Here is a 19003-nt window from a genome sequence, read left to right as displayed (position 1 = left end):
AGTCCCACAGGACAAAAGGGACCGGTAGGACTCCTTCTTCAGCTTGACAGCATCCCTCACCGCCGGTGTCCACCAACGGGTTCGGGGATTGCCGCCACGACAAGCACCGACCACCTTACGGCCACAGCTCCGGTCAGCCACCTCAACAATAGAGGCACGGAACATGGCCCATTCGGACTCAATGTCCCCCACCTCCCTCGGGACATGGTCGAAGTTCTGCCGGAGGAGGGAGTTGAAGCTACTTCTGACAGGGGGCTCTGCCAGACGTTCCCAGCAGACCCTCACAACACGTTTGGGCCTAACAGGCCTGACCGGCATCCTCCCCCACCATCGAAGCCAACTCACCACCAGGTGGTGATCAGTTGACAGCTCCGCCCCTCTCTTCACCTGAGTGTCCAAGACATGTGGCCGCAAGTCCGACGACACGACCACAAAGTCGATCATCGAACTGAGGCCTAGGGTGTCCTGGTGCCAAGTGCACATATGAACACCCCTATGCTTGAACATGGTGTTCGTTATGGACGAGCACAGAAGTCCAATAACAAAACACCACTCAGGTTCAGATTGGGAGGGCCATTCCTCCCAATCATGTCCTTCCAAGTCTCACTGTCATTGCCCACGTGAGCATTGAAGTCTCCCAGCAGTACGAGGGAGTCCCCAGAAGGTATGCCCTCTAGCACCCCCTCCAGGGACTCCAAAAAGGGTGGGTACTCCGAACTGCTGTTCGGTGCATACGCACAAACAACAGTTAGGACCCGTCCCCCCACCTGCAGGCGAAGGGAGGCTACCCTCTCGTCCACCGGGGTAAACCCCAATGTACAGGCTCCAAGTAGGGGGGCAATAAGTATGCCCACACCTGTTCGGCGCCTCTCACCGGGGGCAACTCCAGAGTGGTACAGAGCCCAGCCCATCTCAAGGAGATTGGTTCCAGAGTCCAAGCTGTGCGTCGAGGTGAGCCCGACTATATCTAGCCGGAACCTCTCAACCTCACGCACAAGCTCAGGCTCCTTCCCCTTCAGAGAGGTGACATTCCATGTCCCAAGAGCCAGCTTCTGTAGCCGAGGATCGGACTGCCAAGGTCCCCGCCTTCGGCCACCACCCAACTCACACTGCACCCGACCTCCTTGGCCCCTCCCATAGGTGGTGAGCCCATGGGAAGGGGGACCCACGTTGCCTCTTCGGGCTGTGCCCGGCCGAGCCCCATGGGTGCAAGTCCGGCCACCAGGCGCTCGCCATCGAGCACCACCTCCAGGTCTGGCTCCAGAGGGGGGCCCCGGTGACCCGCGTCGTCCAAAGTTTTTATTCATCATAGGAGGTTGTTTTGAACCGCACTTTGTCTCATCCCTCACCTAGGACCAGTTTGCCTTGGGTGGCCCTACCAGGGGCATAAAGCCCTGGACAACAGAGCTCCTAGGATCATTGGGACATGCAAAATTGGGACATAGGCAATCGCACAACTAAATATAATTCAAATGTGAAGATACTCTAAATCAGGGGTCCTCAATCACAGTCCTGGAGGGCCGCAGTGGCTGCAGGTTTTTGTTCTAACCCGGTTGCTTCATTAGAAAGCAATTCTTGCCAATAATTTACCGTAGATGCTCACGTATTAGTCGATCTCGCAGATAGGCCGAGTGTATTTGTTTAAGCCGAAAATTACGAAATTTGTTATGACCCGCATATAAGTCGAGGGTAAAACTTGACAGCTATCAGAGATAGAGGGCGACAATCAGCTGTTAATGGCAACAAAACTCACTGTCACATTACAGGCATTCCCTCTGTGCTTGGAGAAATGCTACTCGTTGACTCGGCAACTAATCCTTGCGTGTGCGTGAGTTGCGAAATGTAAACAAAGGCAAGATGGTGTCGATATGTCACAAGGGAGTGAAGCGAATGCAGAAAAGAAAACACTTGGCAGACGATGTTTTGCACATTATCGCTGAGTCGGACTCTGATTTTTCAGAATTGGATTTTATTGACAGTGATCAGGAATTGAGCAAGAGAGTGAGAAGCCGGCATCAGCTGATCGGACACCAGCTGATTCAGCACCAGCTGATCGGCTGCCAGCTGAACGCATTCGTGCAGCCGATGCACCTACGGCAAGGTTCGCTTAGGAGGAATACCCAGACATTGATCCGTGGGAGCCGAATTGGCTACTGGACTTCACAAGACAGCATGGCTTGCTGTTGGACACAACAGATCACCCGCTGCTGGACTACTTCAGGCTGCTCTCTCCTGATGCTGATTTTCAGCTACTGTCAGACGAGACAAACACGTAGGCAGAGAAATTTTTTGAATCGCGGGCTGCGCTTGCATCGCATTGATAGCGTGCATTGCCTTGGTTCTTTTGATTCCAAATCTGGTTGCACGTGGCAGCTAATGGTATATTTGTTATCCAAAACCTGCAAAAGCTAATGCTCAAATTCAAGTATTTCACAGTTTAAAGAATTATTTAATGAAATTAGAAAAAAACTAGCTAATTAGCAATAGTATTGCTGGCTTATAATTATTTCAAAAACCATGGGAAACGGCAGATGACCGGTGACTTAACACCGTGAAGCGTTGAGTGTACAATGTCATTACCCAAATTCTATGGACAATTGTGTTGCCCCACGGATAAGTCGATTCTGTTTTTTGAATGAATTTTAAGGCATATATTTTTCGACTTATATGCGAGTATCTACTTTAATGTCATGGCTTGTTAGTGCATTAACTCTGCTATGTCAGGTCATTCTCATATCCTAGATTTTCTTCCTCTTTCTAAGGATATCATCAAAATGATTTGAAGGCTAAAATGGATGAGTAATTCTCAGTCCTTCACTTTTTTCTCTTCACTTTCCTTCCAAGTATTTAATTAAACCCAATAGTGCATGATAGATACACACAGGTGTAAATGGTAACAAGCTAAATGGAGAAATGCTGGTCTCTTTTGTCATTTGCATGTTACTGCTAATTAGGAGCAATTAAATACCAAGAATACAGCTGTTCAAGACCTAAATAAGCAATAAGGGTTCAAAATCTTAATGAGCAAGACAACTAAAGTAAAGCAGAAGTGTTAATTGAGCAATAAGTGCTTCTTATTAAGCAAATGGATTAGAGCAAAAAACCTGCAGCTACTGTAGCCCTTCAGGACCGTGATTGAGGAGCTCTGCTCTAAATGGTGACTGCAGTTATTAATGTACATTTAAAATTAAAGTAATGAGTGGAAAGTCATTTCAAAACCCATCTATTTAAAAGAATATGTGAATACAATGTATATGTTGTCAGCTGTGAACTCCAGCACACATGGCATCATTTTCAACTGAGAGTGAATCGGCAGGGTTGAGGATCAGCACATTCAATTCTGAGAAAATGGTCCTTAGTAGGGAAAATGTGGATTGTCCTTTCTGAGAGGGAGGTGAGTTACTACCTCAAGTGGAGGAGTTTAAGTACTTTGGGGTCTTGTTCACGAATGAGGGGGAAAAGGGGTGGTGAGATTGACAAATGGATGGGGCGGCAAGCACAGTTGTGCGGTCGCTATACTGACCCATAGTGGAGAAGAAGGAACTGAGTCAGAATGCTAAGCACTTGATTTACCAGTCAATCTACCTCCCTATCCTCACCAATGGTCATGAGCTTTGGCTAATATCCAAAAGAATGAGATTGCAGGTACAAGCAGACAAAATGAGGTGTTTCTGCAGGATGGATGAGCTCTCTCTTAGAGATAGGCTGAGAAGCGCAGACATCCAGATGAGGTTTGGAGTAGAGCTGCTGACCCTTCATATTGAGAGGAGCAGGTGAGGTGTTTTGGGCATAAATCTATCTATCTATCTATCTATCTATCTATCTATCTATCTATCTATCTATCTATCTATCTATCTATCTATCTATCTATCTATCTATCTATCTATCTATCTATCTATCTATCTATCTATCTATCTATCTATCTATCTATCTAGCAAACCAAACAACAAGAGAAGTGACATCACATATCATCCTGCAGATGGAAAAGAAAAGGTACTTAGAGGCCATTTTGGGGTGGAATCATTCGCATCATAGTAGATGTGGAGGTGAACCTGGTGTGGAATGGTAATGCATGTGTGTGTATATATATTGTGGACGCTAGGGGTCACTGTTGCCCCGTTGAACCCGTTAGACAGACATCCCAGACACACGTGTAAAACACCAAGAAGATTTTAATAATAATTTCTTTAATAAAGTGCTCAAAGCACAGCACTCTCCACAATTTTCAATAATAATAATAATAATCCACAATAATACAAATACAATCCTCCAACTCCCAGCAGCTCCGTCACACTCCCACCCAACTCCAGCTCGGTCTGCTGGGGTTTCCCATAGTCCTTTTATACTTCGTGACCCGGAAGTATTTCTTCTCTGGGTCACCATCACATCTTCCTTTATCAAGTGTCCCGGAAGTACTGCGGGCTTCTGTCCTCATGACCCCGAAGCACTTCCGGGTTGACGTCCTCGTAATATCCCCCTGGTTCTTGGTGAGCTCCCCCTGGTGGGACCCACGGCACCAACAGGGCTGAGGATACGGACTCCATGTCCCATGCTGCCTTGCGGTAATCCGAGGAGCCATTTCTGTCCAGGGGATGTAGTGTCCTGAAAAGTCTGTTTTCTTCCATGGAGGGACGTCCCAACCAGACTGAAATGCACACACAATATATATATATATATATATATATATATATATATAGTCACACATCCCCAACCACACTGAAATGCTGGCCGCTTACCACAATATATATATATATATATATATATATATATATATATATATATATATAAGCGTTACCTGGTAGGTAACCACCCACACTAACAGATTGTGACACAGACTTCGAATGCCGTGAATGTAATTACCCCGATCTACATGCTGTCAAATAAACGAACCACACGCCATGGCGCAACGTTAGGGGCATCGCCTCTGACGCTGACGTCCGAGGTTCGATTCCCGAGAGGGAGTGCAGTGGAGTGTGTACACCTGATGAGCCCAGAATGAGGGCGAAACACGTGTCGTGTACTCTTTGCATTTATTTAACAGTAAACTATTGCAACCATATATATATATATATATATATATATATATATAGTCACACATCTGAGAGTTATCTTCTGTGCTCATCCAAGGTAACCAATACCACCCAACAAGAAGGAGCACTGTCACTTGCTATTCCCATAGTACAAAGTAGTCGCTCAATGAGGGCAAATGACTCCTCCCCTTCTGATTGGGGGACTTATAAATTCGAGGAGCTTCCTGAATGTTGCACCTCATTTGGATGTTAGCTCAGCCCAGGATTGCGGCTTTACACCAGACTTGACCTATTACTTAAGAATGCAAGACAGCCTTGTGATTTTGCTTGCTTGAGCCATCAAGTACTGTTTCATTCGACAACTGTTTCAGCGACCCGGCTGGCACCTCAACATTTTGTGCCGTACCTCACTCATATGTATATACAATACAATACAATACAGTTTATTTTATATAGCCCAAAATCACACAAGAATTGCTGCAATGGGCTTTAACAAGCCCTGCCTTTTGACAGCCCCCCAGCCCTGACTCTCTAAAAAGACATGTATATGCATAGAAGTGTATGCTATATGAGCGCCGACCCAACACAGACTGACACTGGAGACACCAGCAGATTCCAACAGGGCTGCACCAAACTCCAACTCCCATGAAGCCCCGGGCTGCCACAATATATATATTAAAACAAATTAAACTGAATGTGGGTTGGCACCTTGCCCGGGATTGGTTCCTGCCTTGTTCCCTCTGTTGGCTGGGATTGGTTCCAGCAGACCCCTGTGACCCTGTGTTCGGATTCAGCAGGTTGGAAAATGGATGGATGGAAATTAAACTGTAATCATATTACATATAATATGATTAATTGCAAAAATATATAAATTATAATCACATCTGCATAATATATTTTAAATTATTTATTTATATGCCATTCTTTAAAAAATACAGAAGAGCTGTATTACCATGATTCAATGCTTTCCATCTTTATTGTAGTCATTTTTGAGGCATTCCTTTGATGACATTTTCTGAAGAAAGTTCAACCACCAGCTTTGTATGGCTTTCTTTTAACTTATGTCGCATGAAAATGTTAAGATTCCCCGACTGTGAATGAGAGTTGGAACCATCCCAGCATCCATAATGGCCTCTTGGCCAGGCATGGAGCTAGTCCATCCACTATGTCTGTCGCTCTGTGAATATGTTTATATTTGTAATGAATAAAGCAGAGACTATAGGGAGTGTTGGGGCCCCCAGAGGCAAACCCCCTATAATTGGAGACTCCAAAGGGAAAAAAATGCAAGTAACATTGTTGAAGACAATTTCTTTTCAGATAAGAGTCTGGTTTTGACTGCCAAAGATGGTGGTTCTTTAGATTATTGATGTTTCTCTGTAGGAAGTGGCTAGCCCAGGTGGACAGACACTGGTAGTGACGTCAGCGGTGGGAAAGCCACCAATCTTCCGGTCTGCAGAGGGAAAAAAAGTCATTATCACAGAGCGCCATTCCCTGTAGCAGCTGAGAAGTACCAGCAAAAAGAGCCCTTAAACAGTCCCCTATGCATATGTATCTGACAATATATATCTGACAAGAAGCCGGGATACTCCTTTGTCACTAGATCTGGGGGAGCAGCCACAGGAACCATGCTATGTCCCTCCGAACCTTTGTCGGCAGCACCCCTGAGTTGCATCACGACCACTTTCGTGGAACACCGGAGCTCATCCTGGTTGGGCTCCGTGGCCTCCGCCAGGGGGAGCTGCATAGAGCTGCATGGCTTAAGGAGCCCATCTGGGCGGGAGCGCAGCCACACCCGGAAGTGCAGCCGAAAGTAGGTCAACAAGCACCTGCAGCACTTCCCGGTGGGCTATAAGAGGAGCCTGCAGCCACTACTCAGGGCACCAGAGTTGGGAAGAGGAGGACAAAGCTGCCTGGGAGGAGTGGAGGAAGACAGAGTGTGATTTGGGGTGATTTTTCTTTGTGTGTGTTTTGGGGACTGTGTAGGGTCTGTGGGACATGGGGAAGACGTGCCCCACGGCTGAAAAAAAAAAAATCTTTTTGTTTATTTTACCCGTTCCTCTGGTGTTAGTCTGTGTTGGGTCAGCGCCAACCAGATGCCTATATCACAATATATATATATATATATATATATATATATATATATATATATATATATATATGCACACATTTTCTCTTTTTTTCTGGGTGAAGGTCATAAAAGTTTAAAAAGCATGACAGATTTACAAAATGCATGCATATGCCATGCAAGAAGAAAAGCTCCTACCAGTAGGAGGGTGAAAGCTTTGTCATTAATGGGTCGTAATAATGCACATATTTTTTACCAGCTTAAACTCATTTGGCCGCTATTGAGAAAATGTCCATTAATACAGCCTTTGAGTGTTTTATGATTGCTAATGGAAGAATGACCAATGCTTTATGTTTTTTTAATGACAGAACACAGCACTGATTCACATCACAATAACAATACGGCCCCCCAAACGCCACATTTTTTTTCTCTAAAAGAAACTGTGCGCGCTGGAGTATTAGCTGTAATAGATGGTGCAGAGTGGTAATTGAAGTCTCACTGGTAAAATAAACCACACTATTTTATACAAAATCAATGGCAGTTAATGTTATTTACTGCATACTGGTGAGTGATCTTTTCTCCTGTACAGCAAGACTTTGACCTTTCAAGACTGGTATGCTTAAAAGTTCTGGAAGTAGCATTTTCAAAACTTTTTGTTTTGAATATTAATAATAAAGTTGTAAATATCGCCTAGACCTAATATGTAAAATGAAAAAAAGTGTTTTTGTCAGAAATTTCAGAAAAAAAGTCATTTTAATATGAAAATGGCAGTTGAAGCTTCAAAAATTTTTTAATTTAATGTTCATGTCTTTTATGCTTCCAAAACACCCACCTTACAGGAAAAATAGAAATATTAAAAGTTGTCGCAAGCTGTAATTTTCTTTCCAATGGAAAAATCAGACATAATTCATGGCTTTTTGAAGGGAATCAGTTTCTGTGCTATCATGAATAGTAATTGGAGGTGTTTGGCAGAGAAAGAAGCAATTAAAATACATCCTCTCGTGATGGGCAGCGATTTGAGCATATAGACAGTCGCACAAGTGGGGTGCATCTGAATCCCATTAAGAAACATTCAGTGGTGTGGTCCAGTGCAGCACAATAGCAGCTCAGCCTTTGGTGTGACAGTGGCGGTCCCAGGGGGCACATCACTTAGCCAGAGTGAGCAATTCAGCCAGTGCTGAATTGGCTCAGTGCTTAATGACCAGGTAACACTGACAGGAGTGGGAGGATCACTTGGGTGGGAGATGGGATGAAGATCAGTTACCATCTATATACTTTCTATGAATGATGGATGGCAATTGGATGTGTATGAGCAGCTAGTGGGCCCAGACCTATGTATAAGTACACTGGATTTACAGAGTTATTATGTAATTAATACCCTCACAATTTTACAAAAATAGTCTTGAAAGCTAACCCTGTGTCTGTGCTGCTGGGATAGGCACAGTCCTCCATGACCCTAAGTTGGATTAGTATGGTTCCATAGCTTGGTTATACCCCTATCATCAAGTCCCATGGTTTTTCTTATCAGTGGTATGCTGATGATACACACCCATCATTCCCTCCAGAGGACCACAAGGTATCAGTTGGAATCTCTGCATGTCTCACTGGTACTGCTACCTGGATGAAGGAACGCCGTCTCCAGCTCAACCTGGAAAAGATAAACCATTGTGTTATCCCAGGTTGTCTGTCTATTCAGCACACCATCTCTGTTAAGCTCAGTTCATTATCGCTAATATCCTCCAAGTCTATACGCAACCTTAGGGTGGTGGACAATGACCAGCTGTACTTCATAAACCATGATACTATAGCCTCTCAGTCTTGTAGATTCACTCTATTCAATACCCACAAGATCAGACCATATATGACAGAGTGTGCAGAACAACTCCCCGTCCAGGCTTTGGTCTTGTCACATCATGACTACATAAACTATCTTTGCTGGCAGGAAAACCTGCATGTGTCACCAGGCGACTACAGATGCTTCAGAATGCAGCACCATGTCTGGTGTTCAACCAGCCGAGATGGGCACATGTCACTCCTCTTTTTCAAATCACTACATTGACTCCCTGTAGCAACATGTATTAAGTTCAGATCATTGATGCTTCCCTACAAAGTAGTCAATGGATCATCACCCTATGGATCACTAGATCAATGGAGTCAATGGATCACCACCCAACACACTTGCAAGGTCTTATGCTCCTTCTCAACCACTCAGGTCTGCTGATGAATGGCATCTGTTGATGTCACCTCTGCATAGTGTCAAATCTCAGTCCTTTCAGGTGTAGCTCCTAGCAGGAGGAACGAGCCGACAGCCTCCATTCAAAATTCTGACTTCCTTAATGTGTTTAAGAAGCATTTGAAGTAAATCTTGTTGGTGAATTTCTGTCTAAATGTTATAGTTTTTTAAGTTTTACAACCTAGGAAGTGTGATTGACTTGTATTTTATTCTCTGCTCTTCACTATTGATGATCAATTTTGTAACCTTGTCCTGTAACACTTGTTTCCTAACAGTCCCACAGACTGATGTTTACTCGGTTATGTTGACAATTGTGTAAGTCACTTTGGATAAAAGCATCTATTAAGTAATTAAATGTACAATCATATGAAAAAGTTTGGGAACCCCTCTTAATTCTTTGGATTTTTGTTTATCATTGGCTGAGCTTTCAAAGTAGCACCTTCCTTTTACTATATGACATGCCTTATGAAAACAGTAGTATTTCAGCAGTGACATTAAGTTTATTGGATTAACAGAAAACATGCAATATGCATCCTAACCAAATTAGACAGGTGCATAAATTTGGGCACCCCAACAGAGATATGACATCAATACTTAGTTGAGCCTCCTTTTGCTAATATGACAGCATCTAGATGCCTCTTATAGCCTTTGATGAGTGTCTGGATTCTGGATGGAGGTATTTTTGACCATTCTTCCATACAAAATCTCTCCAGTTCAGTTCAATTTGATGGCTGCCGAGCATGGACAGCCTGCTTCAAATCATCCCATAGATTTTCGATGATATTCAAGTCAGGGGACTGCGACGGCCATTCCAGAACATTGTACTTCTCCCTCTGCATGAATGCCTTTGTAGATTTCGAGCTGTGTTTTAGGTCATTGTCTTGTTGGAATATGCAACCCCAGCGTAACTTCAACTTTGTGACTGATGCTTGAACATTATCTTGAAGAATTTGATGATATTGGGTTGAATTCATCCGACCCTCGACTTTAACAAGGGTCCCAGTCCCTGAACTAGCCACACAGTCCCACAGCATGATGGAACCTCCACCAAATTTGACAGTAGTTAGCAGGTGTTTTTCTTGGAATGTGGTGTTCTTCTTCTGCCATGCAAAGCACTTTTTGTTATGACCAAATGACTCAATTTTTGTCTCATTGGTCCAAAGCACTTTGTTCCAAAATGAATCTGGCTTGTCTAAATGAGCATTTGCATACAACAAGCAACTCTGTTTGTGGCGTGAGTGCAGAAAGGGCTTCTTTCTCATCACCCTGCCATACAGATGTTCTTTGTGCAAATTGCGCTGAATTGTATAATGATGTACAGATACACCATCTGTAGCAAGATGTTCTTGTAGGTTTTTGGAGGTGATCTGTGGGTTGTCTGTAGCCATTCTCACAATCCTGTGCATATGCCGCTCCTGTATTTTTCTTGGCCTGCCAGACCTGCTGGGTTTAATAGCAGCTGTGCCTGTGGCCTTCCATTTCCTGATTCCATTCCTTACAGTTGAAACTGACAGTTTAAACCTCTGAGATAGCTTTTTGTAGCCTTCCCCTAAACCACGATACTGAACAATCTTTGTTTTCAGATCTTTAGAGAGTTGCTTTGAGGATCCCACGCTGTCACTCTTCAGAGGAGAGTTAAAGGGAAGCACAACTTGCAATTGACCACCTTAAATACCTTTTCTCATGATTGGACACACCTGTCTATGAAGTTCAAGGCTTAACGAGCTAATCCAACCAATTTGGTGTTGGAAGTAATCAGTATTGAGCAGTGACATGCATTCAAATCAGCAAAATTATAAGGGGACCCACATTTTTGCACAGCCAGTTTTTCACATTTGATTTAATTTCATACAACTAAATACTGCTTCACTGAAAATCTTTGTTTGGAAAACACCCCAGTACTCAGATGTTCCTAGGAAATGAAAGACATGCCACTGTAATCTTTTTTGTTGAAAGTAGAGTAAATTATTATGCAGGCTGAGATGGGTTCCCAAACTGTATATGTTACGTAAGTGAATCATTATCCATTACTTTCTTGTTATTGACAGCACAGTGGCACAGGTGTAGCAAATGAATGAAGGCTTGGGTGAGAGGATCAGAAACAGAAAAATTGATGCAGACATGGGAAATGCAAGCAAACGTTGTGCAAGCAGTGCTTGAGATGGAGGCTCTGGAGCTATGAGTCAAATGTTTTAGTCACTGTGCTGCCATACAAATCAAAAAAAGGTATTATGCAAAAAATGAAAAACTGACCTAAACATTAGCAGTTTCATAAATCTCATTCTGTACATTTTGCTGAAGGCTTTAGGACACACTTGAGGCATTTATGTGAATTTTTACAGGGTCACACAATACTTTAGAAATGGACAGCAACCTAGGAGAATGAAGCCCAATGCCACCAGTCTCACAGACAAGGAAAGTCAATACATTTTGTAGGTGGTCAAACTGTTCTTTTTGTTTGTTTAAGGTTACCCTCGCTATTCTGTTGTTGGAGACCACAGTGCAGGCGAACATCACTTGAAGATCCAAAGAGTCGAGCTGATGGATGACGCAGACTATGAATGCCAAGCCATCCAAGCAGCCTTGAGATCACGGCCGGCAAGACTGACTGTGCTTGGTAGGTGCCTCTTCTTGATTTGATTCACAAAGCAAACCCAAACTCAGCTTTAATGACATGTCTTATTAAATTGTTCAATTTTTATAAATGGGAATGCATGCTAACATATTGATTAGCATCTAACAGTTTCATGGAAGTGTGTTCAATTTTTTTTCTGTGGTGTATTCCAGTTTCCCATCATGTCCTTTATTAGGTTCACTGATAGCTCTTGGTGTGTGTCGGTCTGGGTTGGCTCCACATCCTTTGGCATCTTGAATCTGGTGCCATCGATAGTTGTAGGCTGCGAATGAGCCAGGCAAATGATGGCAGACACAGTCAAGGGGTGGTAAATCAACTGCAAAGTGCTTTTATTTAATAACAATTGAATTGTGTGTCTAAAAAGTGAAGTGCTGTATCCTTAACACTAATCAAGTCAAGTCAAGTTGAGGAGTATGCACTGGTACAGTGTGTTGCCACACCCACCACACGACGAAACAGCTCAGAATCCCAGTTGGCAACCCCCCAGACAGACACGCTGTCCAGTCCCACCCTCCGGAAATGACCCTTTATCTGCCACATCCAGGTGTTACGTGGGCGATCCCTTGGCCTGGTCCAGCCACTCGGGTCCCCAACAATGAGGATCTTGCGAGCCGGATCACCCTCGGGGAAATGTGCCACATGGCAGTAGTGCAGTAACTGACACTCCCTCACAATGCAGGTAAATGTGCCTCATTCGGGACTCCATGAGCAACCGCTCATTTGACACAAAGTCAAACCAACGATACCCAAGGATTTTCCAGAGAGACATATTAACAAAGGATTCCTGTCTGTCTCAGGAGACCAGATAGCATCCATGTCTCGCAACCATATAGTAAGACAGGAAGCACCAGGGCTCTAAAGACTTGGACCTTCGTCCTTTTGCATAGATATTGGGAGCGCCACACACCCCTTTCCAGCAACCTCATGACGCCATCATGCTCTCCCAATCCGTCTACTGACTTCATATGAAGAGTCACCAGAGACATGAATGTCACTGCCAAGGTAAGTAAACCTCTCAACAAGATCGACACTCTCTGCAAACAGACACACTGCTGATGGCTGTGCCTAAGAGGTCATTAAAGGCCTGGATCTTGGTTTTTATCCAGGACACTCGCAAGCCCAGACACTCAGACTTATCACTTAGTCTCTCGAGTGCCCTGATCAGAGCCTCCATTGACTCCGCGAAGATCACAGCATCGTCAGCAAAGTCAAGATCTGTGAATCTTTCTTCACCAACAGATGTCCCACAGCCGCTGGACCCCACGATCTTGCCCAACACCCAGTCCATACGAGCATTGAACAGTAGGAGCAAGAACACACCCCTGACGAACCCCAGAATCAACTTGGAAAAACAGAGGTTCAATATTGAATTTATAAATGAGGATAAATGCAAGGTAGCAGTGTGACCATCCATTAAGACTATACAGAGCCAGAGGCATTGTCACTTCCTTCCGTACACTGATGTCTCCTCTGCTTACACCGGATGGGATCCTGCAGCCAGAGGAGATGTCGTTCCGATAGCTACAGACAACCTTAAAAATCCAGATGCGGGTCCCCGGCTGCCTGCCATTGTAGGCTCCCAGCAGGGTGTCACACCAAACCTTGCTCCTCTGACTCCCACTGCAACTCCTAGGCCTTAGGCGGTATCCCTCTTGAGCAACAGGTCACTCCGCCTACCTTAAGACATTCAGCCAGAGTGACCCTTTCAAACTTCTGTGGGACACAGGGGCAGTAATCATGACTCCGGAGCTTATGAAGGAACAGGTCAATCCCGCAGGGGTGCGGAAATTCAACGCCCGACTCGTCCAACACGGGTAAATTGACCATCGGACAAGCGTGTTTTTCTGGTTTCAGTTGTCAGCGAACAAGTGCAATTTTCTGGAGAAAAATATTATATGTGCTGTGCAGGGCACATTGTACCACTACTTTAACATTCTAAACATTTGGGTACGTACTTTGTGTGGCAACAGTCTACTTAGGCATGTTCTTCATGTCTCAAATTGGTCTTCAATATTGTTTACAAAATAATGGCTGATTTTTCAAAGGGGAAGCACTCTTACGGTCTTACATAAGTATTTTACCCTAATATTTACACGCTTGGAGATGCGGTCATTTTTTTCATGCCGACATTACGATGTAATCTGATGATTTTTCATTATAATCAATAACTTTTATATATTACCAGTAACAGCGTACTGCACGATAACATGCAGTGAATAAATACACTTGACTTGATCATTCCAAGTTTTCCTACTCTTTCTCTGTATGTTTAGCATTCATTTGCTCAGAGGTTGATGCGCTTGCTGCTTCCTGAGCAGCTCTTCTTTTCTCCACCGTAGCGGCCCGCTGCTTCTCTTCTTTCGTTGGCATCTTTTCGGGTTAAAACTGATTAAGTTAGTTTTTGTGTTGCAATTACTTAGTACGTTTTCTTTAATTTTTCACTTAAACTGGCACTTAAGTCTTCAATCTGCCTCAAGAATGATTAGCGAAGGTGGTGGGGAATGAGAACGACTCCCATACGCATGCGCCGCCCTGCTGCGCACTGCCAAGAGTTGATTCAACAATAAAATAAAATAAAAATAAAGAGTAATACAAATCATCACCCCGAAAGCAGATAGTAGACGTGACGTACTATATGTGTACCAAATTTCAAGTCAAAAGGTGAAATGGTTTGCGAGCTACAGGTGATTTAAAATCCTGGACAGACAAATGAACAGCCACGGTAGCGTATTATAGAAGAAGATTAATAAAATTCATTGTTTCTACATAAAAATGCAGTCATTTTACTTACAATACAATTGTTTTCACCACATAACAAAGCTTGTTAGGCAGTTAATCTTTCCTGAAATTTGCGATTTTGTGTAGGTTGTGATATATTGAGGAGTTAAGAAATTTATTGCGTGACAACATCAATTTTGATGAGCTGTCAATAGATCATTTTTGATTAGCGAATATTTCATATAAAACAAGTTGGTTTCGCGCTGTCAGTTTATTAAAAATAATGAAGAAAACATTCTAACGGTTTCCAAAGGTTATGAAATATCTATAAAAAATCTTCACTGTAACTGTAGTATGTGAAACAGAACTAGTGTAGCTATAATGAAGGCATTGTTTATTAGTGAGTTAAAATGATAAGGGAATCTTTTATAAAATGTTCTAGAGCAAGGTGGCAAAATACTACTCCCTGAAAGAACTTTTTTCAGTTTTAAAATGGAAGGCAGTTTTGGTATCAATAAAAGAGATCAGAAAAAATAAATTATTTTTCACTTTTGTTATTTGTTTATGGACAAGTGAATTTAACTGGCGGACAAGTGGATTTTCTAAGTTTACTTGTCCGTGGACAAGTAGAAAAAAATTTGATTTCCACACCCCTGATCCCACTCTTGCCCATGTGAATGTGAGATTGCTCATTCCTACATTTGCCACTCTGCCATGCCACCTATTCTCCACCCAAAGTCTTGAGCATGCTGATTATTTATTCAGTTACAATTCAGTTCAGCTTGAGATTTTGGGTGGGGCACATGCCACAGACCCACAATATCACATGGGATCCCTTCAGGACTGTTTCCTGCTTTTCTTCTCATGTTGTTGGAATAGGCTTCATCCTGTCACAAGCATCTAAAAGAAAAAGCAAATTCAGACACTGGAAGATTGGATGGATCATTTAGACTTGTTGTGACTGTTTAATGTTCTACTAAATGAATTAGGCAGGTATTGGAGTTGTTAGTGACTCAGTGTGGCATAAACAACTAAAACTACTTACTTTTGCAAAGACACGGAGAGGAAAGGTGTCCTGGTTTAATGATATCTGGACTAGTGGAAAAGGTATGTTGCTTAGTAGCCCAAGCATTGAACTTTAAGGCTGCTGCTTAAATCCCCAACATAGGCTCACTGTGTGACTGAACACTTCAAATGTACTCCTGATGATTTTCATTACTGAAAGGCATAATCGTTAATCATGCCATTATGTTGCTTGCTAATAAGCGTATGCAAGTGAAAACTCACTGTACTCCACACATGTGAAAACAATGACCCCATAAATCATAGATAAATCACCAAACTGACCTACAGACTGAAGCAGAGTTAGCAAGTCTGCTACCACCCCCACATTAAGCTTCATCACTGATGAAGTGGGGCAAATTTAGAGGGCAGGATGTCCAAATTGACAAATACTTCTTCCCTTCTGTGTTACAGCTATGAAATCTATTAATACTGCCTTTGTTTATCATAATCTTTTGTCTACATCTGCATTCCCAATTACAGGAGTTAGCATCTGTCCTGGCTGTATTGAATGAACACAGAGCCAGCTCTAGCAATTTTGCTGCCCTAGGCAAACCTGTAAATAACACACCAGCACCTCCTTTGCTTTGAGTAGAATCACCATTGCCAGACCTGTACATAGAAACCTGGAGAGGGGAGAGACGAGCCAGGATTAGAGAAAGTGAAATATGGAGGGTTTAGAAATAAAACAGTGAATCTGAGAATGTCTGCTTACAACACAAAAAGAATACACACTCGAGGGTTGTCATTTTAGAAACACATCGTGAGTGTGAGTGTTTGTGCGTATATGTATATATATATATATAATATATATATATATATATATAGTAAAAGGCGCTATATAAGTGCCTGACCCAACACAGTCTCACCAAGAAGTTTTTATTTTTCTTCACCTGTGGGGCACGTCTTCCCCGTGACCCCCACGGGCACAGCACAGTCCCAAGTACACCCACCAAAACACACCACACTCTTTCTTCTTCCACCATTCCTACTCCAAGCTTCGTCCTCCTCCTCCCAACTCTAGCTATTGAGTGGTGGCTGCTGGACCCTTTGATAGTCTACCCGGAAGTGCTCCAGGTGGTTGACTGCCAAGTTCTGGCTGCACTTCCAGGTGTGGCAAATATACTGCCCATACGGGCTCAGGAGTCCCAGCTACAGCACCCCCTGGCGGTGCCTGTGGGACCCAACAGGGCTGCACCCAACTCTACTTCCCATGGAGCCCTGCGGGAAACCGAGGCACCGCTACAACCCAGCGTTCAGGGGCAGGTATTGCACAGTCCATGGCTGCTCCCCCTGAACATATAACGAACGGATGTCCTGGCCGGAGTCTGCTACTATATATATATATATATATATATATAGATATATATATATATATATATATACAGTATATATATATTGAAGATAATACAGGACACAAAAGGTAGAAAAAGGTTTGGGGTAGTTACCCTGTATACTTAGAACAAGTATATGCAAAAAAAAAAAAAAAAACACATCTTTACCAGGTACAAAACACAACTGAGAGTTACAATGAATATGGAAGTTATATACTGTAGGCAGACTGGAGGGAATGATGTCAAAATGAAAGTGACATCACACTGGTTGAAACCAGAAGTGATGGCTTTAGGCACAGGCAGGATTTCCTGGGGCTGGTCTGTAGAGGAAAGGGAAGAAAGAGTTAGAGAACACTGCCCTCCCCTGCTTCAGCATGTAATTACATGTAGTCAAGCCCTTTAGCTGCCTCCCATACGCACATGTATGACACTTTGGGTCTGCCGTTCAGAACAGAGATGTTGTGTGCCCGAGAAAGAGCATCAGCGTTGGTGTGGAGAAAGACACGACAATGAATGAATGAAATCTTATAATGCTGAAGATCTAAGAACCACCTTGTGACATGCAGGTTTGGTCATTAATAAGGGTGAACTCACGGCCTATGGGGTAATACCTCAACTGCATAATCACCCATTTGATTGCAAAGCTTCCTGCTCCACCACCGCATCAGTTTCCAGCTTCGACACTCTACCTCAACACGCTACCAAGACCTGTGTCTGAAGTGTACATCTGCAGGATAAAAGGCAGAGAAGGCTCTGGTGCCAAATTTAGGGCCTGCTGTAGGTCACTAAATGCAGCTTCTGCTGTATCATCCCATTCCACACTGTTTGGGGTCTTCTTCCTTGTCATATTGGTCAAGGGCGCCCCCTATTAGCAAAATAGGACACAAACTAACAGTAGAACCCTGCCAATCCATGAATTTTCGATTTACCTCTTGGTCTATGGACGGGGCCACTTTAGTATGGCATTAACTTTAGAACACTGTGGTTACATTGTACTCCTGTCCACAAGGTATCCTAAATATTTGGCTTCGGTCAATCTAAAAAAGTGCTTTTTTGGGTTGATGTGAAGGCCAGCATTATTTTGTGTATGGAACATGGCGTTAACCTACTGTATGTGCTCTTTCCATTTTTTTGGAATAGATGACAACATCATCCAGGTAGGCAGCACTATAAGAATTATGGAGACAAAGTCTTTCACCAGATGCTGGAAGGTCGCTGGGGCCCCGTGTTACCCAAATGGAAAAATATGTTAATGCCAGTATCCACTAGGGGTGCCAAATGCAGTATTCACTTTGGCGGAGTCTGTTAAAGGAACCTGCCAGTACCGCTTCATCATGTCAAGTGTGGTCAAAAACTCTTCCCTGCAGAGTCACTTGAGGAGGTCTTCCACTCACGACATCGGGAAGGCATCAAATTGTGAAACCTGATTAAGCTGGCGGAAGTCACTGTAAAACCTCCAACATCCATCAGGCTTAGGAACAAAGACAATAGGGCTGGACCAAGGACTATGACTCTTCTCTATCACACCTAAATCCAGCATATGCTTGATTTCAAGTTCCACCTCAAGTTCCAGAAGTCGATATGGGTGTTCTCTGTCAATTACCTTGGGTTCTGTCACAATGTCATATGCAATCAGAGAGGTCCATCCAGGCTTTTCACTCACCACATTGGGGACAGACAGGATAACTGACTCTAGCTGCTGTTGCTGAAAGGGTGTCAAATTAAATCCAAAGTTAAGGGTTGTTTTCCGAGCAAACAATGAACGGGGCTGTCCAGAGGGAGGACCAGGTCCCCTATCTTTCCACAGTTTCAGCAGATTTAAATGGTGTTTCTGTGTGCTTGGTCGATAGTTCAGCTGTTTCACCAAACAGGCGACAAGCCCTTTCTTCTCTTTAATTTCGTATGGGCCTTGCCAATGAGCCAGAA

General features: G+C 43.4%; 1 protein-coding gene across 4 annotated transcripts in view; it reads left to right on the top strand.

The window, feature by feature from the left end:
• The window catches only part of kirrel3b (kirre like nephrin family adhesion molecule 3b), a 971552-nt gene that overhangs the window by 630705 nt on the left and 321844 nt on the right, over positions 1–19003 (top strand). For all 4 annotated transcript variants that reach the window (XM_028810345.2, XM_051932391.1, XM_051932392.1 and 1 more), the window contains exon 3: positions 11796–11945. In XM_028810345.2, the coding sequence (XP_028666178.1) occupies positions 11796–11945 (150 nt within the window). The remainder of the gene's footprint in view (positions 1–11795; positions 11946–19003) is intronic.

This window comes from Erpetoichthys calabaricus, chromosome 9 (assembly GCF_900747795.2).
Source record: "Erpetoichthys calabaricus chromosome 9, fErpCal1.3, whole genome shotgun sequence".
In the NCBI taxonomy this organism is placed as follows: Eukaryota; Metazoa; Chordata; class Cladistia; order Polypteriformes; family Polypteridae; genus Erpetoichthys; species Erpetoichthys calabaricus.
The sequence above is the reverse complement of the archived record's forward strand: the minus strand, read 5'-3'. Positions and strand labels throughout refer to the sequence as shown.